General features: G+C 48.9%; 1 protein-coding gene across 1 annotated transcript; it reads left to right on the forward strand.

Moving 5' to 3' along the window:
• Nucleotides 1–6,896: 6,896 nt before the first annotated feature.
• CRABP1 (cellular retinoic acid binding protein 1) lies at nucleotides 6,897–13,847 on the forward strand. Its single transcript, XM_012538875.1, has 4 exons — nucleotides 6,897–7,252; nucleotides 7,805–7,983; nucleotides 10,003–10,116; nucleotides 13,561–13,847. The coding sequence occupies exons 1-4, from the start codon at nucleotides 7,183–7,185 to the stop codon at nucleotides 13,609–13,611; spliced, it is 414 nt and encodes a 137-aa protein (XP_012394329.1). The 5' UTR covers nucleotides 6,897–7,182; the 3' UTR covers nucleotides 13,612–13,847.
• The last annotated feature ends 8,944 nt before the right edge of the window (nucleotides 13,848–22,791 follow it).

Here is a 22,791-nt window from a genome sequence, read left to right on the forward strand (position 1 = left end):
CGGTCCAGGAAGATCCCACATGCCGCGGAGCGGCTGGGCCTGTGAGCCATGGCCGCTGAGCCTGCGCGTCCGGAGCCTGTGCTCCGCAACGGGAGAGGCCACAACAGTGAGAGGCCCACGTACAGCAAAAAAAAAAAAAAAAAGAATGAATACTCATGAAACACTTACTACAGTGCCTGGCACATAGTAAAAGCTCAATAAATGTTAGCTACTTGCCTTAATTCTACTGTGGGTCTCCATGATCCCCAGGACCCCTTCAGCCCTGGTGCTGCCTCTGCTCCTTGACTCCCAGTCCAGTGCTCCTTCCACTCCATTAACCTAGAAGAAACCCACCCAGCAGGGCAAGTGCAGCTCCATCCCCAGTCTTCCCCGGGAACGCAGTTCTTCTTTGTCCTGTTCTGCTGACTTCCAGATTGTCCCGGCTCAGTGTCCCCAGCCCCCACTACAGAGAGCTGTCCTGAAGACCCCCACTGAGACTCTCGTAGCCCCCAGCTTTCGGGACTGAACTCTGACCTCCATTCTTCCAGCATGAATTGCGCCCGCCTAAGGGCATGGGGCCAGGCCAGCAGGGCCCCTGGGAGGCTGAGGCCCTGGCGTGCCTCCAGGCAAAAGTAGCAAAGCTCAGCAGAAATACCCCGACAGGGATGCAGGTCAGTGGCCTGGGAGGAGCTGGCAACATGGGGTCTGTGAAGGCAAGAGCTGCCAGCCAGAGAACAAAGGGGTCTTGGAGAGACGACCCAGGCCCCTGAGAAATCTACGTCAGGGAGGAAATGCCAGGAATTGGCCACATCCCATAGGCAACTGCAGGCAGCTGATGACACCCACATTTGGCCTGGATTCCGGGATCCCTGGATCCTAAAGTGAGGCCATCTGATTCTGAGAGAGAGAGACCGGTTCCCTATTGGGGCTGTAAGGGGCCTCAGAGCCCTGCTTGGCTCCAGCCCTTTGCCTCTGCTGTTTCCTCTGTCCTTTCCCCTTTGTCTGCCTGTTGAAATCCTATTCACCCTTCAGAGCCCTGCTTAAGCTTAATGTCACCTTCTCTGGGAAGTTCAGATGCCCTGGAAGTGAGACGCCCTCCCCTGGGCTCCCATAGTGCCTCCCCTTCCCCCTTCATAGCTCTTACCACATTATCTCAAACTTTATTTGGTGCTTCTGTCTTCCCCACCAGGCTGTGAGCTCTGGAACGATGTCCCTTCACCTCTTAACCCCCTGTCTGGCCCACAGTATCCCCTCCAAAAATGCTGAGTGGATGAATCTACCCATACATCTTATGTTCCAAAAGAGTCTTTTTGCTCTAGAGATTCAAAGATCAACACAAAAAGAGGATCCTGACTGTAAGCACGTGTGTGTGTGAGCATGCAACAAATACACAGGGCACCCTGGGAATGTGCTAGAATCCCGTAGGTGTAGAATTGATTGACAGTGTATAGCTGTGTTCAGCGAAGAAGTCACCTTTGCCCTCCTGCCAGTGCCAGTTGAATCTCCTTGGACTAAGGAGTAAGGGGCCAGAGTTTGACACCCTTTCTTGGCTGCCCAGGCAGGGCACTGCCCCGCTCCCAGACCATTTGTCACCAGAATTCCATTTGGAACTCTAGGCCCCTGTCACCCGGCCTCCCACTGCCCCAGCAGAGACCCACTCTGAAGCCTGAAATTCAAATGTTGTGATGCGTATTAACCCAGACCTTCATCCCAGACCAGGCTGTTTCTCTACTCCCAGAGCCCCACACTATGGCAGACTGAATTCCTCATCGCAGAGGCCTTCCTGAATGCTCCCTCCTGTTGTTTTATGGAATTTCACCTCCTAACAGTTCCATCTGTATGTCTCCCTGAACCTCAAAGCTATTATATCATCCAAGGTGGACCTCAACATTCTTCTCATGAAATTATCTATCTGGGTTGCGTCTCTCACCTTCCATGCCACCTCTAAGCTAGGACCCCCTAACACACACATATATAGTTTTCTCCTTCAGTCCCCTTGCCCTACTGATTTTACTTTCTAAATATTTCTCAATCTGCTCCTTTCTCAGGCTTGAGCCCTCTTTATCTCCTGCCTGGACTGTGGCAGTAAACTCCTCATTGGTTTCCGTGCATTAGCGCTCAATCTCCTTCAATTCATCCTCCATACAGGTCACCAGAGGGATCTGTTTACAATGCAATCTGACGAAGTCACTTTTCTCCTTAAAAATCTTCCGCGGCCCCCGTTGTCTTTTAGTGGAATCGATCAAAGTGGGTTTGGTTCCACACCGGTCTTGCAGGATATTTCACAGGTATGAGATTCCGGAAATGCTGCATACCAAATGCCCTTCTTTAAGATTCATAACATACATCAGCATCTTAAAGATGGTTTCATCATCCTAAAGTCCAGCATCTTGCTCTCTAACCACGCCCACCTTCCTGCCAGCCCCCAGGATACACGTTCTTCAACTTCACGGGACATCCGGAACTCGAGCCCCTCCATTTTCTCCCCGCCCCAGTCCTGTCAGACCTCACTGGAGCCTGCTTCGTGCCCAGCATCCCTTCTGTGCAGCCTGACTCACCTCTCCCATTCCCAGAAGGGGCTATTCCAAGGCCAAGAGCCCAACCTTGCAACCTTCCTCTCACTCTTTACAGAAGACCATCTCCTACTTAATGGGGAAAGGAGAGAACTGAGGAGCTCCCTTCACTTCTAGCCCCCTTTCCTCTTGCCTCCCCCTGAAGGTACACACCTGCACCTGCACTCTGGGTCTCATCTTCTCTCCCCTTTACCACCTGTATCCATCTTCTCTTTCTCCTGCATCTTCTACCTTTCCTTTAGTTACTGCCTTCAGCCTATAAATATCAAATCTCCTCCACCCAAAATGCAAACACCCCCCAGTAGTCCTTTTGATGCCACCTCCTCTCATAACTGCTAATCTCTCTCTCTCTCCTCTCCCCCATATAGCCTTGCTTTTCTAAAGAAGAGTCTACGTTCTCTGCTTCCATTTCACTCTTTCCATTCCAAACTCAACCCGTTGCAGCCTGCTTTCAGACTCTACCACCTTCTAACACTGCTCTGGTTGCAGTCACCTGAGTCACCTGTTCCCTCCCCTGCCTCCATGAACCTCTCTGGAGCAGCTGGTACTGTTGGCCCATCCCTCCTTTTGTACAACGCTGTGCTCCTAGCTGGTAAGACATCCCCCTCTGCTTTTCCTCCTGCTTCCTTTGGCTCTCCCCTGCTCACCTGCCCCCTACAGGCTGAGGGTTTCCAAGCTCCACCTCAGCTGTCTGCTCTTCCCTATCTGTGCCCTGTCCCGGGACATCTCACCCACACTCATGGCTTCAACTGCCCCCCGCATGCAACACCCACACCACTGTCTTCATCTCAGATCTCTCTCCAGAACTCTAGGACCACACTGCCCGCTGCCCGCTGCGTCCTGGATGCCCCAGACAACTCACACCCAACACATCCCAAACAGGACTGATCTCCTGCCCGTGTGCTCCCCTAGCAGCAAGTCAGACCACCAAGTGTACAATCCGGACACCAGGGAGTCACCCTGGTCCCTTCCATCTACTTCCCCTTCCCCTTCCCTGCCAGGTGTAGCTGGTCATACAATATGGTGAGGCCAACCTGGCTGTACAAGGAGAATCACCCTGAAGACTTGTCAAACAGAGCTCCCTGGGCCCTTCCCTGACTTACTGAATCCAAAGCTCCAGGGCCAGGCCTGGGAATCTGATTCCGAGAAAGCACCTCCAGGTTGCTGGGATGCCTGGCTCAAGTCACAGACTGGTGTCAGGAGCCATCATTCTCTAACCCGTCCCATTCCAGGCTCCACTGCCAATAGCACTTCTGCTCGCTCATGCAGGGCACAGCTTCCTCCCTGGGCGTCCGGCAATGTTTGCTCCATCTGATCGATCCTCCACAATGCAGCAGTGGCAAATTTACTTTCCCCAAAATGCCATATGGGACCGTGGCTCACCTCCGCTAAAACCCTTCTATGTGCCCCCCAGGAGCACTGCTTCGTGGCCGTGTGCACTTAGTGGAGTGACTTCTGCTCACCTCCTATGTCACCTCCGGCCTCACGCCCCTCAGACAAGGCGCTCCAGCCACGCCAAAGGACACGTGGTCCTCAAACACGCAGCCCTGTTCTACAGCTCCTGGCTTTGCACATGTTCTTTCTGATCATACCCCCTCACTCCCTTAGCCTCTCTGGATAGAATCTTCTTCTTCCTTTTTTTTTTAGCTGTGTGTGCAGCTTGTGAGATCTTAGTTTCCCCACCAGGGATCAAACCCAGGCCCCCTGCAGTGGAAGCGTGGAATCCTAACCACTGGACGGCCAGGGAATTCCCTTGATAGACTCTTAAGGCTCAAAACAGGCTGGGCTAAAAGCCTGCCTCATAGGCACTATTAGCCCACGTGGAGTTTGCAGATTTTCTAGGTTTTTTCCCCCAGTTAAATGTTGGACCCTCAAGATAGGACCTGGATTTTGATTGGTCACTATTTCCAGGGCCCAACCCAGTTCCCAGCTCAGAAAGGGGGCTGGCAAGATTAATGAATGGAAGGGGGAAACGAGAGAAGGAATGAGAGAGGGCAGGGAGGCATGGAGGATTTGGGGTGATTCTGCTGATCTGTCCTGAGTCCCAGGCCAAGAGTTAGATCTTCCCCCCTGGCAGGAGCCTTGCTCTGGATCCTCAGGCTGGGTCCGCAGAAATAACACAGTGGTAGGGTTTGTGCTGCCCTTTGGCTCTCGGGTTCCCCTAGTAGCCAGGCCAGTGATAGGAGCTGCCCTCCCCCACTCCATGTGACCATTCATAACGTTTGGGGCATCTGAGAAGTCTTAGCCCCTCCTGTCTGCCCTGGCCAGCTCTAAACTTCATTAACAAGGACAGTGGGTTCACAGGACCCCAGGACAATCTCACACTCTGATCTGGCCGTGCCCTCCCCTTCCTGGATCCTTCTCCCACCCTTGCTCTGTGCCTGTACAATGCACCAATGTCCTCCATCATACCAGCCCCAACCTGGGGGTGGGCCCCTTCATCTGACCCCTCTGGCCCCATCCTCTCTATGCCTTTACCATGACTTCCCCTCCTGCCTCTTTTCCTCTTTCCCCCTTTGCACACCTGCCAGTCACCCTTACAGCTTCCCCTATGGTCTTGACTCCCAGCGTTGCTGCCCTCCACTGTCCAGCTCCAGCCCCTCCCCAGCCTGGTCTGAAGATGGTGGAGGCCATGTTGCGGGGGAGAATTGGATGGGGGCAGAGGCTTGTGTTAGATGGATGGCACCCCTGTTTTGCCTCCTCACTGTACAGATGCCAGACGCTCTCTAAAGTGGGTTGGATTCTGTGGCAGCCCTGTCCTCTGCCTCCCACACTCAGGACCAGGTACATAATCTGTGGATCCGGTGCAAAATGAAAATACAGGACCCCTTGCCCCAAAATGATTAAGAATTTCAAGATGGCAGTAGCAGATCATTGAACCAACCACTGGGCCCTTCCAAGTGCATGGCCCCGTGTGACTACATAGGTCTCACGTCCATAAATCTGGCTCTGCCCACACCCCTTTCCAGCTGGTGACGGCTCCTCTCCCTTCTACTGTCCTCAGCTGCTTTCTAGGATAGCTCCTCAGGGCCTCAGGGCAGGATCCCAGCCCCAGACACCTCCAAAGGTCCAGAGCCCTGTTCAGCAGGCACTCAGCACAGATTCCTACATTCCCTCCGGAAATCTTCACACCTACACTACCTCTGGGCTGCAGGACACATACACCCTTCTCAAATCAGTGCTTATTGATTGAGCCCCACCTGGCTAAGCCTGTGGAAGAGAGGACAAGTTGATAAACGCTCAGTCCCTGCCCTCCAGGAGTTCAGTTTATAGCAGGATTAAAACTGAAAAAAGAGCAGGACCAAACACGGATTCTGTGGGTTCAGAGAAAAATAATCATATTTGATTAGGAAACGAATTTTCAAAAGAGACAGCATAAAGATGGACTTTCATGAATGGGCAAGATTTTATTAATCCGAGGAGTAAAAGGGCATTCCAGGGAGAGGGCACAGCAGGGGCAAAGGCTTGGAGGTGGGAAGATGCATGGCAGGTTCTAGAATCTTGAGTTATGTAGTTTGCCAAGGCATACTGATGGCCGAATAGTGGAAAGAGACTGGAAGGGAATTTTAGGGTCTGCTGTGGACAGCTCTAAGAGCTGCGGTGAAGTGTCTGTACTCCTGTACTTCCGTAGAGGAGACACTGAGGGGGCTTTAGCTATGGTGTGTATTTGGGATCAAAGGGAGAAGAGAGACGACTTCCTCCACTTGGCCCTCCCAGCCTGCCTGCGGGCACAAAGCCTCACTTTTCTGCAAAACAGGCCGCTCCTACCCAGGGTTCTGGAGCTTATTCAGTCCACCCCTCTCGAACCGCAGTATGTCTGAGCTACCCGTAAGGGTACAGCAGCCTCGCCTCCCTCCCGCCCTACCAACGTGGAGGACCCACAATCTCGCGCGATCCTGGGTTCTGCGCAGCAGCGCCCAGACGGTGCTGGAGTGGTTTGAGGTTTTTTCGCCACTTGCTCCCATGGTCCTGTTTGTGGTGGTGGTGGTGGTGGTGGTTGTGGTGGTGTTATGGAGGTTGGGGGGTTGGGGGCGTAAGAGGGGTGCGGAATAGGATCCCGGACTGGGAGTGGAGGCGACTGGGAGTGGGGAAAGGCTCTCAGCGCCTGGTGGACCCACTACCCACTTATTTTAACTTTATATTATGTATATTCTCAAACAAATGCAAAAGTAGAGGGAATGGTATAATGAGTTTCCCAAGTCCCCACCGCCTAGCTTCAACAATTTGCCCCTCTTGGCCAATCTTGTTTCAGCTAACCCTCTCCCACCACCCACGTTAAAGAAGGATGTGAGTAGCCTGGGGGTGGCAGAGGCGCCCCCCCACACCCAGAGTTGTAGGAGAGCTGGTGCCAAGCCTGCACCACTGGAGACTGGAACGCCAAGGGGCAGAGTGGGGGCACGGTAGGGCTGGGAGCAGGGCTCACGCTGGGTAGGGGCCGCGGGGGGCGGGGGCGGTGCTGGCGGGGCGGTGCTTGGAGCAGCGCGGGGGTTGGGGGCGCTCTCCCGGAGACTCAAGGCGCGTGGGGCTGGGCGCAGAGCCGCAGTCTCCGCCTTGCAGCTTGGAGTGTGCCCGCTGCGCCGCAGCTGTCCGTGCCTGCCGCCACCTTCCCGCCGCCGCCGCCACTGCCAAGATGCCCAATTTCGCCGGCACCTGGAAGATGCGCAGCAGCGAGAATTTCGACGAGCTGCTCAAGGCTCTGGGTAAGCTGGCGCGGATGGCGTGCCCCGACGGGGAGTAGCAGCCGGCGGTGCCCCCGACCCGCAGAGGGTGGGCTTTAGGGACCAACACCAGGCAAGAGGGAGTCCCCGGTGCGATAGATTGGGGGCGAATTCCAAGGCACACCCCATCTAGAAGTGGCGAGTAGAGCCCGGGATCCGCGCATCCAGAGAGCGTTTGCTGGATGCTTGGCGCTTTCCCTGACGGTTCGGCCTTTATCTCGTGCTAGCTAATCGCGAGGAGAGGTTATTACTGAAGTCCTAGGTGGGTCAGGGACTTTAAAACTGGCGACTCAGTTTGAGACCAGGCCCTACCACGAAATACACTGTGCTGCTCAGGGAAGGCCGCTTACCCTCTCTGAGCCTCAGTTGCTCACCTCGGAAAAAAAAAATCAGGGCGCGGGCAGGGGGAGGAATGAATCAGTTTTAAGGCCCCCAACTATATATAGTCAGAAGGTTTGAGAAGTGCCGGGCCAGTCCTGGGACGACTGGTGGGTGGCGAGTCCCCGTGTGTCGCACCCATTCTTCCCGGCGCAGGTGTGAACGCCATGCTGAGGAAAGTGGCCGTGGCGGCTGCGTCCAAGCCGCACGTGGAGATCCGCCAGGACGGGGATCAGTTCTACATCAAGACATCTACCACGGTGCGCACGACTGAGATCAACTTCAAGGTCGGAGAAGGCTTTGAAGAGGAGACAGTGGACGGACGCAAGTGCAGGGTGAGGCCGCAGAGTCTGGGCAGCGTTCCCACGTCCCCGCTCCCTCCCCGTGAACCGCTGCAGCCAGACGAACCCCCGGCTCCTTTTGCAGCCAGTGGCGCCCTTTCTTCGCGGGGCGTGTGCACCGGCTGTTTGAAGAGAGGATCTGTGCACCGCGTTGCCCTGGGCTCAAGAGAAAGGCCTACCCCAACCCCTCCCCAACCTCATCCCTAAGTCGCCTCCCGAGGTGCTAACAGCCGCGCCTAAAGCGCGGGCTCTGGGTTACACCGCGTTCCTTGCAGGGGCTTCCGCAGCAGCGTTTTGCTGCGATCCTCAGCGCGAGTGCAGGAGGCGGGGAGGAGGAGGAGGTTTCAGGGCCACCAGGTTCCGTGGCCGCCAGGCTGCCACGTTTCCTGCCGCAGGTGGAGCGGCAGCTCTCGAGTCCCGCCCGCCCGGGTCCCTGGGCGCCCTGAGAATGCTCTGGATCCAGTTTCAGCAGTCTCGATGGCCCCGGGACCTCGCCCGCCCGCCCTCAGTTTGGTTTCTTAAAGGAAACGACGGAATCTTTCCAAAAGCAAGGCAGATTCTGCCTGGAAAATGGACTAAGTGCTCTCTCTTAGTCCTCAAGGGCAAGAATTCTGTATTTCTTTGTATATAGGTCCCAGGGTGGATGAACGGGTGGACTGAAGCAAGGGTTTGTAAATTCCTTTTTTAGATGGACAAAAATTGCATTTGGTTGGTCTCTGGAGTAGAATGGAGGTTGGCTCCTCATGGATTTTGAGGACAGATGGAAAAACAATTCGCTGCTGCTACCACTTAGTTTAAAAGTGACAAAATGTCTCCCTCCTCTCCCCAAGGTTTAAAGAAAGAACGAATAACATTCCAGAGAGTGAGAAATTGTTTTTCACCTTTCCTGAGTGGTGCCTGTCTGATCTAGAGTGGGACTCTCTGGGCATGGGGTTTGGGAGGACACAGAGTCACAGACCCCCAGGAGCACGCTGTCCCACAAAGCAATATTTGGCCCCCAGATTAGCACAGCCTGAAAATGATGTCCGGGCTCGGAGCTGGCAGGATTGGAGCCCCAGCCACTGCACCGTTTATAAAAACAAAAGAGCAGGACAGCTTAGAGGGAAGGTCTGGGAGTCTTAAGGTAGAAGCCCTGGCGATAGGCAGGACTCAACTTGGGGACATCCAATGGTGACTACTGCCAGAGACAGTAATTCCGGTTAAAAAAGAGAAATCAAAGGTTCACACGACAGCCTGGAGAGTGGGGCTTTATCCTGCCCTGCCTAGTGAATGTGTCCCATGTGTCAGTTAAAAAGCAAGTATGTGCACATTCAGTACAGCCTCGGAACCCAGCTGTTCAGCATTTTGCTTTGTGCAGACGCTGGGGAAAACTGCAGGGAATCCCTCCTTTTGCCTCCCACCTACAACAGAATGAAGACCCTTCAGACTTAAAAATTTTTTTTTCTAGAGACATGTAACCTGGAAGTGGCTGTGTTTTTATCCTCAGAGTCAGAGACACTCAGGTTTATCAGAGCAGGCTGTGTGCTGCGTCTGATGAGTGCAAACAAAAAGGAAGGCATTATCCCCAAATCCATGCAAGGAACAGAGCTCCTGATCAGATGTGGTTACAAATATGGTGTCTTTACCATTCTAAAATTTTGTACTTCTGATATGAGGAGCTTCTTGCCTTGAATAGCCAAATTGCTTGAAGGGAGCGTCCATTTTGACATAAATGAATCATTGCGTGCCCTCAGTTTTACTCCTGGAGGTGTAAAATGTGCCTGAGGCTTTGCTGCTTCGGTGAGTGTGTGTGTGTGTACTTGTGTAATACAAGGTATATTTATGCCCCATAAAATCCGCGGTCAGCCCTCTGAATTTAGGCTCGATACAGCACAGCACAGAAAGTTCTGAGCCCTGCTGACAGGGACCATGTGTTGCTTCTCTGCACAGCAATTATTCTCCCATGCTCATTGTTGTCTCTGCTCCCACTGCCAAGAGTGTAATTAACGTCACTAATGGTTTTCCTGCCCGCAGAGTTTAGCCACTTGGGAGAATGAGAACAAGATCCACTGCACACAAACTCTCCTCGAGGGGGACGGCCCCAAAACCTACTGGACCCGCGAGCTGGCCAACGACGAGCTCATCCTGGTGAGCGAGGCCCCTTGACCCTGAAACAAGCCCTCAGTTCTCCAGATGTTGCCTGTGGGGGGCCCCAAGATCATCATCTTCACTCATCCATTCAGGGAGAGACACTCTTTGCCCTGGGTTAAAATGTGAGCAGAAAGCTTGAGATGACAGTTTAGGTCAGAGGAAATCATTGTTAGGTGGTTGGCAGGAGAGAGGAGTGGCTCAGAGGGCAGAGCAGGGCCTAGAGACAGGCTGCCTTGCTGGCCTCTATACAAATCCATGCATCCCTGTGGTGACTCGCTGACTTGCTTAAGCCGGCCTCCCCTCCAGCCGGGCTCCGAATGCTTGGGCTCTGGGAGGTCCCAGCGTTCACTCTGCAGAAGGGATTCCCCCCACCGCCCCACCCCCTCCTCATTCCCCATTTTGCTGCCTGGGAAAGATTTCAGAAATTTTAGTATGCCTGCACTGAGAGTCTTAAAGAACATTTTTACCCCCGGACTTATAAACTCCAATGGCCTTCGGGAGCCAGACAAGTATAGTGATGCTAATTTGGGGCAGTCACAGTGTTAACACAATGTGGAGGGTGGGGCCTTTAGAACTGAGGAGGGTGGACTCTACCTTAAAGGTAATCAGATCGAAACATTTTAAACATCCCTGGCCACACAAAATATACCTGGTGAGGCCAAGTTAGAAACCCCTGTAGTTTAATCACACACCTCCTCCCCCTTTATTTAGGTACAGGGGCAAAGAGGATAGAGGAAAGGACACCTCCCTGCCACTCTCCCTTTGTGTTTCAGAACAGACCAAGCTTTCCTTGTAATACCCTTCCCCGTCCCCCCAACGCCCCCACTAGAAAAGGGGAACGCTGTTGTAGGTAACCAGGAAATGATATCCTTTGTTCTCCATCAGACCTGTTGTTAACATCTCCACTCAAAGACTGCCTGCCTGCCCCACCCTAGCAAGTGTCACCCTGAAATGTCGGAAAAGGAGGTGGCAAGGAATGCTAGGACAGGACTCGCTGTGTGACCTGGGCATGGCCCTTCCCTCCCTGAGCTGTAAAATGAGGGGTTGGGCTAAAGTTTGATCCCTGAGGTCTCTCTCAGCCCTGAAATGATGTGTTTATTCTGCAAGAAGACCCTAAGTTGAACTGTCTCTATTATTTTAACGGAGGCTGCTTGATCTCACTCGCTCTCTCCCCTTGTCCTTCCCTGAGATGATTTCACATACTTTCTTTCATGAGAAAGGACTGGCTTCATTTGCAATCTGGTTAATGTTGTTTCAAGGACAGGAATAGTTGATGGGGTTGGGGGAGCAATTTGAGGCTGAGACATGGACATTTAGGAGGAAAAGGCACATAGGGTTCATTGGTCCAGGGATAGAAAATAGGGAGATGATTTTAGAGCTCTTGAGTGTAGCTAAGGGTTAAGTAGGCTCCGTGTGGTCCGTGAGAAAGTGTGATTTTATTAATCTCAGTAGTATCTGAGCAGCCAGCGCATGGGCCCAATTCTGCTAGGAGAACTCCACCACTTCCAAATCTCCCACTACAGCTCCACCCGTGCATCCTTCCCTGGCTCAGCAGACGTACATATGAGCCTCAAAGGGCGGATTCATTCTTGGCACTTGGGTTCTAAAATGTGGGCTTTCGTTCCAAGGGTTATTATCATTAATAAATCCAAATGTAGGGAGATGCTGTCTCTGTATAACAAGAGGAAATTTATTCTAGTTCACTTAAATAAGCTCTCCCAGCACCCCCAGCTGTAAATTGCCTTCCTTTGAAAATTGAGTGTAGTCCCTTAAACGACTCGGGCACATTATACGAGAGTTTCTTTCAGGAACCTCTGAGCATAGTTTGCAGGCTGAGAAGGACATTTCAAATGTGATTGGAAATGTAGCGATTTCTTCTTGTTTCGTGAAGCCATTCGTTGGCCTGGGGGAGGTGTCGGTCATTCCAGCACAGGTATAGAGTCCAATCCCCGAACTCTGGCCTTCCACGTGACACTCCATGGCCATAGAGCTGGAAGAGTTTCAGAAAACTGACAAGGTTCTGAGCGGTCTGGACATCTGAGAGGTGAATTTCCATGGGAACCCCCGCTTCACCCTGCCCCAGCACCCAGCATCATCTGCATTCCTCACTAATAAGGAAAGGGAAGAGGACAGGGAAGGTGTCCAGAGCAGGTACAGCTGTGCCGGTGTGATCAGCAGTTCCCTACTTAGAAAAGAGGCTGGTGATGAGCGTTTGCTTCCTTCATAATCACTGATGACTAGTATTCCCCTGAAACACACATGTTTGAATAACGTCCCAACTCATGTTCCCTGAGAGCATCTCATGGTCAACTGAGGGACCCAGGGGAAGATCCAAGTATATTCAAGCTCTGAGTTCAGGGCTCTTAACCTCAGGCCCCTTTGACAATCTGAAAGATAGGGACCCTCCCACAGAAAAATGTACGTCTGCAAACAAACATATCTACGTCAGTCTACAGAGTGGGGAAATTCTGTTTGGTTTTTTTTTTTAATTTTGTGGGTTTTTTAACATACATATTGCTTTGTCTATTCCAATTGCCTGTGAGAGACCTCTGAGAGCAGGCCTATGAATAATTGCTAGTTTTTGGAAGAGTTGAGACAGCTTACTTACAGTGATATCATTTCAGAGGCCAGAAGAAAGCCGTGCTCCTCCATTCGTGGAATGATTTGTGTCCTCCCCACAGCAAACAAACAAACAGTCACAGAATAGTAGCTGGAAAGAGCTGTGGGATCTTGTTCAATTGCACCCCTCCCCTCAACTCCCTCCCCCCTCCATTCCCAAACTGTCCAAGAGACCAGAGCAGTGCCCCAGCTCACCCAGCTGTGAGTTGCAGAGCTGGGTCTGGATGCCAATGACACTGTGCTTTTGCAGTTGAGACCATGTTTCTAGCTTGCAGGTAACCTGAGTATTACTTATACATCTCAGGTGTCTCCCAGGCTTGACAGTTGCTTCCTGGAAGGTACTTCTACACCCTCCCTGAAGCTATCCCACCTGGCTGGTCAGTGCTGAACTCCAGGGCTCCAGCTGCCCAAGCCCCTTGCTCTCTTGAAGTCACTTGAAAAGAGACAGAACCACTTCAGAAATGTCCAATATGGCATACTCCCCCCCACCCACTTCAGTTTAATTTAAAAAACCAAAGCCAGGAAACTTACATTTTTTTATGTCAGCATTCCCAGGTTCCAGAAGTAGTGGAAAATTGCATACAACATAATTCTATACCCCTGTTGCCTCTCTGCCAATACAGAGTGTAAGGGAGGGAAAAAAAAAAGAAAAGAAGAAAGAAAGAAAGAAAAAAAACCCTTAGGGCTGAACATGAGTGCACCGCACAGGAAATTGAATGTCTGTTACAGAGTTTTTAACAGGGCAGTAAGTGGCCTTATTAGCGATCTGCTTTAAACATTTTTGCACAGACATCTGCACTGATTGGTTTTCCTTCTCTGCAGACGTTCGGCGCCGATGATGTGGTCTGCACGAGGATTTATGTTCGGGAGTGAAGGCGGCTGGCTTGCTCCGGCTTTGGGGGTGGATTCATGTTCCCCCGAGGAATGTCATAGTTCTGAGCTGCCAGTGGACCTCCTCTTCCCCGGTATCAACATTAGGTGATCCTGTTTTCCCCACGATAATGCTGTAGTGTTTCCCCCCAAGGCTTCGTGCCTCTGTGTCCCTGGTGCTCCATAGTTTGGCATCTCTATGGTTTCATCAGCCATTAAACTGGTTGTACACACCTCAAGGCTTTCTCCTTCTTTGGACTGACTCTTCGGTTTCCACACAAGGTCATGGTGTACCTGTTGACCCCAGCACTGCATTGGTCTGTGTAGTGATTTCTGCTTCTGCCTGCTGCCCAGGTGCAGTGCTTGGAGCATACGGCAGGGGTTGTGAGCTGGGCTTCCTCTGACAGGATTCACACTGCAGATCCAGGTGTGTCTGGATCTCACAATGTTGTTTTTTAATTGAATTAGCTGATATATTGGTGGTTCCCAGCAGGAAAGGGAGGGCATATTCAGAAGGGTTAACTGAGGAGAGTTCAGAATGAAGGGACTATTTGCACAGGCGTTTACATGGACGGGATGAAGAGAACCAACAAAGGATGGTGAGACACTCAGAGACAAGCAGCAGGGAACCGGTACTCCCCTAGACAGAGGAATAGAGGGGTCACCAGACCACAAGAGCTATAGCCTGGGAAAGAGACCACCACCCTGTAGGAGCTGTGGCAGTACACAGAGGAATGTGATCACTGCCAAAACAATGGCCCCAGTATGTGGGTAGATGGAGGTTCACAGGGTCGGGGGAGAGTCTCTGGCTTGCAACAAGGGCGTTAAATATCCTGACCTCCCAATTTTCAATCTCTGATCTATCTGTTCTAACCACTGGCCAAACCCATCTGGAATCTAGAGGGCAAGAGAGTGGGGAGGGGGAGGGAGGGCGAGGGTGCTGCCCACAAGAGTCACCCTCCCAGGACATAGCCAGGAGAAGAATGGATCCCAACATGCAACAGGACAATGATCCACAGTTGCCAACTTTAGCATTTGAAAATTAGATTTTACATGAAAATCTGGACTTCTCTTTCCTTAGGAGAAAAATTGGGAAAATCTGGCATCTCTCATGGGGCCACAGGTGGCTTGGCAGCGTCCCCCTTTTTAAGTGGAACTTACACCCTCTGCCTCCCCATGGGCCCCACCATGGCCCCTGCCCTCCTTTACGTTGACTGCCCGGCTTCTTGGGCGTTTCTCCTTGCCATCCTAGGCACAAGGGTTCTTGGCAAAGCCAGGCCAGAGTTGGCTGATCAACAGTGTTTGGGCATGGATGAAGCCAGAAGACAGGGACCCTTAAAGAGCTCACACCTAAGCTGATGGAGCCGACACCTAAGGCCCAGGTGCCACCACCTGAGTGTAAATGAGGACACCTTTACCTGACTTCTCACACCTCTGCAGCCCAGAACCCTACTTTGCTCATGGGGGACCTCAGCCTCCTCTCAAAGACTCTATTGCTTACATCTAAGAGGAGTTGTCTGATGACTTCTTGGAGGAAAGGGGCTGGAAGGGGAGGACCTGGGCCGCTATGCAGCACCACTGGTTCACTTAGACTCAGAACATAGTCCGTAGCCTGTTCCTCTTGAATCCTGTTCCTTCTTCATTTTCCAGAGGAAAAGGCACAGTGTTTCTCATTCCCTCTTGGAACACCGCTTATGGGACATTCACGTTCCATGGAACCCAGTATGGGAATCGCTGCTATAAACTTCAACCTTAAAATATTTGTGTGTACACACATTGCATATGATATATAATATACACATACATGTAGGATGAACACCTACACAAAATATCACTGTCATCAGAATAGGCTCACTAGAATGCTGCTCTAAACATGTCACTCCCCTGCTCAGGAATCCCCATGGTCGGAAGCAGAAAGGTCAAACTCTGGCCTGGACTTCAAGCCCTCCAGAACTTGGCCTCACCAGGTAAAACAGAAAGAATGAGGGCTTTGGTGTCTGTCAGAGCTGGCTCCAACTCCTGGCCGCACCTTTAGTTTACAAGCGCTAGAAACACAGTCCCAACCAGCCCCAACAAAGAAGAATGTACGCTGCTACAACGGCTGAACCTTGGAAATATTGTGCTAAGTGTAAGAAGCCAGTCACAAAGGACCACATAGTGTATGATTCCATTTATATGAAATGTCCAGAACAGATAAATCCATAGAGACAGAAAGTAGATTGGTGGTTGCCTAAGGCTGGGGGTGTTGGGGGAAAAAGGGAGTAAAGAGTTTCTTTGGGGGGTGAAGAAAATGTTCTAAAATTGATGTGGTAATAGTTGCACAACTGTACAAATACACTAAAAACCACTGAATTATACATTTTAAATAGATGAATTGTGTGTAATGTGAATTATATCTTAATAAAGCTTTTTTTTTTTTTTTTTTTTTTAAGGAATGTGCTGACCTCCCTGGTTGTGAGGAATGCTAGGGAAGCTCTCAGGACTCAAGCAAAAGCTGCAGGAGCTGGGCCTTAGGGCCTAGAATCTGAGGCAGAGCCCCTTCCATACCTCTCCCTCCACCTCTTACTCCATTTTGATTTCCTTACAGAACTGGTTCGGGTCACATGACCACCCCTGGACCAATCACAACTGAGGGGAATAGGGTACAGTGATTGGCCAGGCCTGAGTCATATGACCTCTCCTGGGCTAGTGGGCAAAACTGTTAGAAAAGGGAGAATAGGGCAAAATGAACTGGTAGGCAGGAACTGTGATTAAGCTATCCTCCATGCTGGCTAGCAAACCTTGGGTAAATTATTCAACCACTTTGAGCCTTGGCCCCTTGCTATTGTAAAATGAGGACAATAAAACCCACTTGGCCTGGTTGGTGTGGAGATGAAAGGAGTTAAGGTTTGTAAAGTACCAAGAGCTTTATAGAGTCCTACATAATCCTTGCCATCCAGCCACATGGGTCCAGACCCTGATCCCACTCCTCTGAGCCTCTCAAATCTTTTTTATTTTGAAGGCCAGCACCCACCTCCTTTAGGGCATCTTCTCTCCCTGTCTCTTGCCCCCACATTAGGCTCACAATTACAGACTGCTTTGTGCAGGCAGGGCTTCTATTGTGGTCCTGTGTTGTCATTCCACATCTCCTTGGTTTCTGACATTTTCCGCCAACCAGCCTGTGTGGTCCCGGAGTCCAGGAATGGTTGCTTAAACATCCCTGCTCCCCACCGCCGACTCTACCCCAGCCCTCCACAGGGCTTGGCAAATGGAGATTACTCTGTAAATATGTGCTGATTATCTGACTGATGGAGGCCCAACATTTTTTTTACAAGATCCAAGCCTTCCTGAATGGATGTCCACAAGGAAAGGCAGACATACGGAGTAAACAGCAGTGCTCAACTCAAACACCATCCAACACCAACAGCAAGAGTTGTCTCTACCCTCAGGTAGATGGTATAATACACATACCATATTATATCTCAGAGGCAGGGGGACAGAGATTACAAGACCCATTTAAAAGAAAAGGGTGAATAGTGCAGGAAACCCTGCTCAGGAGCAGGAAAACTTGGAAGAAGCAAACTTACTGATTGCCTGTCCCAACAGCTGTCCGAAACCCCTCTCTCCCTTGCCCACCTCCCACAGTATAGACTGGGAAAGTCAATGCTTATTCTCCCAGCTTGCATTGAGTTGAGTATGTGACCCAGTTCTGGCCAATGAAACATAAATGGAAGTCTTCTAGGGGGCTTCTGAGAAAGACTTTTTCTTCCTGATAAAAGAGGAGAGACTGAGAAGGTAACTTCTCCTTACTGCCTCTAATATGGTGTGAGATTGTGATGCCTGGAGCTAGTGTAACCATTTTACAACCACAAGGAAAAGAGATGCCAGCTCAGAGTCACTGAGATAATACAGCCCCTAATTTGGATGTACTGCTATGTGATTAAAAAAAAAAGCCCCTGTTTGCTCAAGCCCGTTATTCAGTGGCTTCCATACTTGCAAGTAAAAGCATTGCTAACTGATACATGGAAAGAAGGACAGGGGTCTGTCTGACTTGCAGATTTCTAGGAAGCCTTGTCTTGATGATGACCACCAGTGCTGTGGAACTGGACAATGTGTCATCTTGCTCAAAGGAATAAATAATGTCAAAATATTCTATGGGGGCTTCCCTGGTGGCACAGTGGTTAAGAATCCACCTGCCAATGCAGGGGACACAGGTTTGAGCCTTGGTCCAGGAAGATCCCACATGCCACAGAGCAACTAAGCCCGTGCGCCACAACCCCTGAGCCTGCACTCTAGAGCCCGCGAGCCACAACTACTGAGCCCGCGTGCTACAACTACTGAAGCCCGAGCGCCTAGGGCCCGTGCTCTGCAACAAGAGAAGCCACCACAATGAGAAGCCCGCGCACCGTGACGAATAGTGGCCCCCGCTCACCGCAACTAGAGAAAGCCCACGCAGCAACGAAGACCCAATGCAGCCAAAATATAAATAAATTTTTAAAAATTCTATGGAAGTTAAGACCCCATGCATATTATAACATCTTTCTCAAGTCCCTTTTACTTCAGTCCCTTCTCCTCCTCATGACAGCCAACATTTCCACAAGTAAACAGCGGATATTATCCAAGAAAATGTAGGGCAGCCAACCTACAGATGCAACCTTCGCGCCACCAACCTAACACCTCCCACCCCTTTCACAGACATCTGTCCTCTAAGAATACACTCCAGGGCTCTCCCCTCCTTTACTGTAACTGCCCATTTGTGTCAGGAAAGTCCTTGGATCTTGTCAAAAACATCCCTTGCCTCTATATCTGCCCTCCCCAATGTCCAGCAAACACTCTGCACTAAGATAAAAGAAATGCAGTATGTCACTGGGTGAAAAATTAATCTTCACAAAGTTCCACGAGAGTCAGATAAATGTAGGTCAGAGTAGAGTTGAAATCTTCTCTGACTGAAAACCCTTAAATTGGATGGACAGTTGTGCTTATCCCAACCCATCAGAGCCCCATCACTTGTAAGCACACTCAACCGTGAAGGGATGGAACTCAGAGAGGGGAAATGATTTGCCCAGGGTCATCACTTTAGGTGCTCATCAAGATCAGGGGAAAAAAAAAAAAAAAAAAAAGATCAGGGAGACTTCCTTCTCTGGATTGAGGTTTGTTTTGTTTGGGTTTTTTTTTAACTCTTTATTATAGAGAATTTCAAGGAAATTGAAAAATAATTCCTAATATCATCAAATATCCTGTAAGTGTTCAAATTTTCCTGACTGTCTCATAACTTTTTTTTTCCTATTTGTTCAAATCAGGATTGAAATATCCATACTTTGTGACTGGTTGATACATCTCTTAAGTCTCTTTGAATCTATAAGTTCCCCACTACCTCATTTTATTTTTTTATAGTATATTTGTTGGAGGAACAGGTTGTTTGTCTTGTAAAGTTTCCCATAGTCTGAATTTTGATGATTACATTTCCAGGGTGTTGTTTAACATGTTTTCTGTCTCCTTGCAAATTGGTAGATCTAAAAGCTCATTCACATTCAGGTTTGATTTTCTTGGCAAGAATACTGCAGCGGTGGTGGGTCTGCTGTACTTCCCTTAGAGGACTCGCGATGTCTGTTTGCCTCTCTTTCTGTGATCTTAGCAGCCATTGGTGATCATTGCCTAGATCCATGGTTTCACTAGAGGTTGAAACATGGGCCTATTCTAAATCTATCACTCTTCCTTCGCTTATGAGCTGGAATATTTCCATTAAAAGATAATTTCTCTCATCTACTATGTGGTTATCATGAGGTATAGTTTATATAGGAAAAGCAGAATGAATTATTCTTTCCATGTATTTACTAGTTTTCAAACTAATGAATTGGTCCTCCTGGCATCCTTTAAAGATGACAATTGTATTTTTGTTTTTGTTTTCTTTTTGAAAGTCACTATGAATTTGTGGATCGAAACATATTTGATGTGTTTTAATTCATTGCAGTTGCTATCCTTATAGATGCTAAAAGTGTCCTGTCTTTGGCCAGTGGGAGCCTCTTCAATTTCCCTCTTGAGTCTTTCGGTAGGATCCTAGTCATCTTTGATAAATTCCTTGCCATTTGGTATGACAAGGTGCTCCACGCTCATTTTGTACATTTCCTGCTCCAGACCTGGAATCAGCCATTTCTCCAAGGAGTCTAGTCCTTATAGGAGGCAATGATATTTATAAGCCACAATCTAGGAGCCAGGAGAGGGGTCCACTTCTGATTCTAAGATAGAAGCCAGAGTTCTATCTGGCCCAGGAAGCAGGTATCAGACAAAAGAGTTACTCTGTAGTCCTGTGTTCCCTTTATCTTTTGCCCAAGACAATGATAAACAACATTCAGATGTTGCCAACACTGTGGTCAGTTTTCTGAGAATGACATCTCTTCCTTCTTACTCACAAATCTGAGCAGTTTCTGACCAACCCCTTTGTGGTAGAGGCAGTAGACTTGGAAACATTTGTCTGCAACTCAGCACCAAGCTCTGAGGGCATCTGCTTTAAAGAGGACATGACTTGATGGGCAGTTGTCACTTACAATCAAACTTCTCTTACCCCATGGGAGGCGGGCTTAATGTTCCTTCCTTTAGTAGGAAAATTAAGCATAATTTCTGGGCAAAGAGCAAATTCTCACAAGTGTTCTGCAAACATTATATGTCATACTTGTTACAATTGGGTAATTTATCTTTCTCAGAAAGTTAGCTACAGGACTTGGAGAAATTAACTTAATAAGAACATAGATCACAGTCACAATTTTATAATTCCATTTGTTTCCTTGAGAGGAAGGCTCATCAGTTATGGTGAATGATGGGGAAGGGTTTGGGTCCCTAAAGTGGAATTTGATCAGGGTCTCCAAGAATAGTCATACTCAGGGGAAGTGGGATTTGGGACTTCTAGCATTAAAAACGTTGGCTTCAGAAACAATGTGCAGGAAAAAAATATTGAATCATGAACTCTTAACAAAGAACATAATGAAAACTGAAAGCTGCAAGAAAGTTTGGCGGAAAATCCAATTCTCAGAAATACACAAGATGAAATTAACGCTGAGGTCTTTTTCTCTTCCTATCAGGAGTATGTTCAGAAAAATATTAAGTTCCCTTGGCCATTAAAAAAAGAATTGTAATGATATAGTTCAATGCTAAGAGCACGTCAGGAGACCAGAATTGTAAGCCTGTCTCTGCCACTAACTTGCTCTGTGACACTGGCCTGCTTGCAACCCCTCCCTGGGCCTCTGGCTCCCCATCTCTGCAAAGCAAAGGTTGCCAAATGTGGACAGAGGCTGACTGGCTGCATATGAATCACCAGGGAGAATCCAAAATGTCCACAACAAGGAAGTGGTTAAATCAACCACAATAAGCAACATCATGGAATTCGCTGCAGCTGTCAAGCAGAATAAGGCAGACATATGTGTACTGATGTGGAAAGATGTCCAAGCTGTATTACATTTTTTAAAGAATGAGTGATGACCTTGTTTAATGGGGAAAAAAAAATGGTCAGCTCTTTCCAGGAAAAACACAAAACCCTCAAGGACACACACCAAACTGTTAATAGCAGTTACCTCTGAGGATTGGCCATTTTTACTCTTATTATTTCTGTATTGCTGGAACTCATTTAGAATGAGCATGTATTACTTTTGTAATTTAAAACAAATTTTCATTTAAAAAGTGAGAGATTCTGCAAAAGAAAGCTGGAGTAGCAATACTCATATCAGACAAGGTAGACTTTAAAATAAAGACTATTAACAAGAGACAAGGAAGGACACTACATAATGATCAAAGGATTAATCCAAGAATATAACAATTGTAAATATCTATGCACCCAACATAGGAGCACCTCAATACATAAGGCAAATGCAAACAGCCTTAAAAGGAGAAATCGACAGTAACACACTTGTAGTGGGGGACTTAAACACCCCACTTACACCAATGGACAGACAGATCATCCAAACAGAAAATAAATAAGGAAACACAAGCTTTAAATCAGTGGTCCCCAACATTTTTGGCACCAGGGACTGGTTTTGTAGAAGACAATTTTTCCATGGATGGGGGATGGGGTGAGGTTCAGGTGGTAATGTGAGTGATGGGGAGCAATGGGGAGCGGCAGATGAAGTTCGCTCGCTCACCTGCTGCTCACCTCCTGCTGAGTGGCCTGGTTCCTAACAGGCCATGGACTAGTACTGGTACAGGACTGTGGCCCAGGGGTCAGGGACCCCTGCTTTAAATGACACAATAGACCAAATAGACTTAATTGATATTTATAGAACATTCCACCCGAAAGTGGCAAAATACACTCTCTTCTCAAGTGCTCACAGAACATTCTCCAGGATAGATCACATCTTGGGTCACAAATCAAGCCTTGGTAAATTTAAGAAAATTGAAATTGTATCAAGCATCTTTCCCGACCACAACACTATGAGATTAGAAATCAATTACAGGAAAAAAAAACAGTAAAAAATACAAACACATGGAGGCTAAACAATATACTACTAAATAACCAAGAGATCACTGAAGCAATTAAAGAGGAAATAAAAAAAATACTAGAAATAAATGACAATGAAAACATGACAACCCAAAACCTATGGAATGCAGCAAAAGCAGTTCTAAGAGGGAAGTTTATAGCAATACTATCCTACCTCAAGAAACAAGAAAAATCTCAAATAAACAACCTAACCTTATACCTAAAGCAACTAGAGAAAGAAGAACAAACAAAACTCAAAGTTAGTAGAAGGAAAGAAATAAAGATCAGAGAGGAAATAAATAAAGTAGAAAAGAAGAAAACAATAGCAAAGATCAATAAAGCTAAAAGCTGGTTCTTTGAGAAGATAAACAAATTTTTTTTTTTTTTTTTTTTTTTTTTTTGCAGTACGTGGGCCTCTCACTCTTGTGGCCTCTCCCGTTGCGGAGGACAGGCTCTTGACGCACAGGCTCCGGGTGCACAGGCCCAGAGGCCATGGCTCACAGGCCCAGCCGCTCCACAGCATGAGGGATCTTCCCGGACTGGGGCACGAACCCGTGTCCCCTGCATCGGCAGGCGGACTCTCAACCACTGCACCACCAGGGAAGCCCAAGATAAACAAAAATGATAAACCTTTAGCCAGACTCATCAAGAAAAAATGTGAGAGGATTCAAATCAGTAAAATTAGAAACAAAAAAGGAGAAGTTACAACTGACACCATAGAAATACAAAGGATCATAAGA

This window comes from Orcinus orca, chromosome 2 (assembly GCF_937001465.1).
Source record: "Orcinus orca chromosome 2, mOrcOrc1.1, whole genome shotgun sequence".
Classification (NCBI taxonomy): domain Eukaryota; kingdom Metazoa; phylum Chordata; class Mammalia; order Artiodactyla; family Delphinidae; genus Orcinus; species Orcinus orca.

Bases quoted from the DNA above. Each gene is read 5' to 3' on its own strand.
- CRABP1 (XM_012538875.1), top strand. From the start codon at position 7,183: ATGCCCAATTTCGCCGGCACCTGGAAGATGCGCAGCAGCGAGAATTTC. The intron at 7,984-10,002 runs GTGAGGCCGCAG...TCCTGCCCGCAG, and splicing joins TGGACGGACGCAAGTGCAGG to AGTTTAGCCACTTGGGAGAA. The intron at 10,117-13,560 runs GTGAGCGAGGCC...CCTTCTCTGCAG, and splicing joins CCAACGACGAGCTCATCCTG to ACGTTCGGCGCCGATGATGT.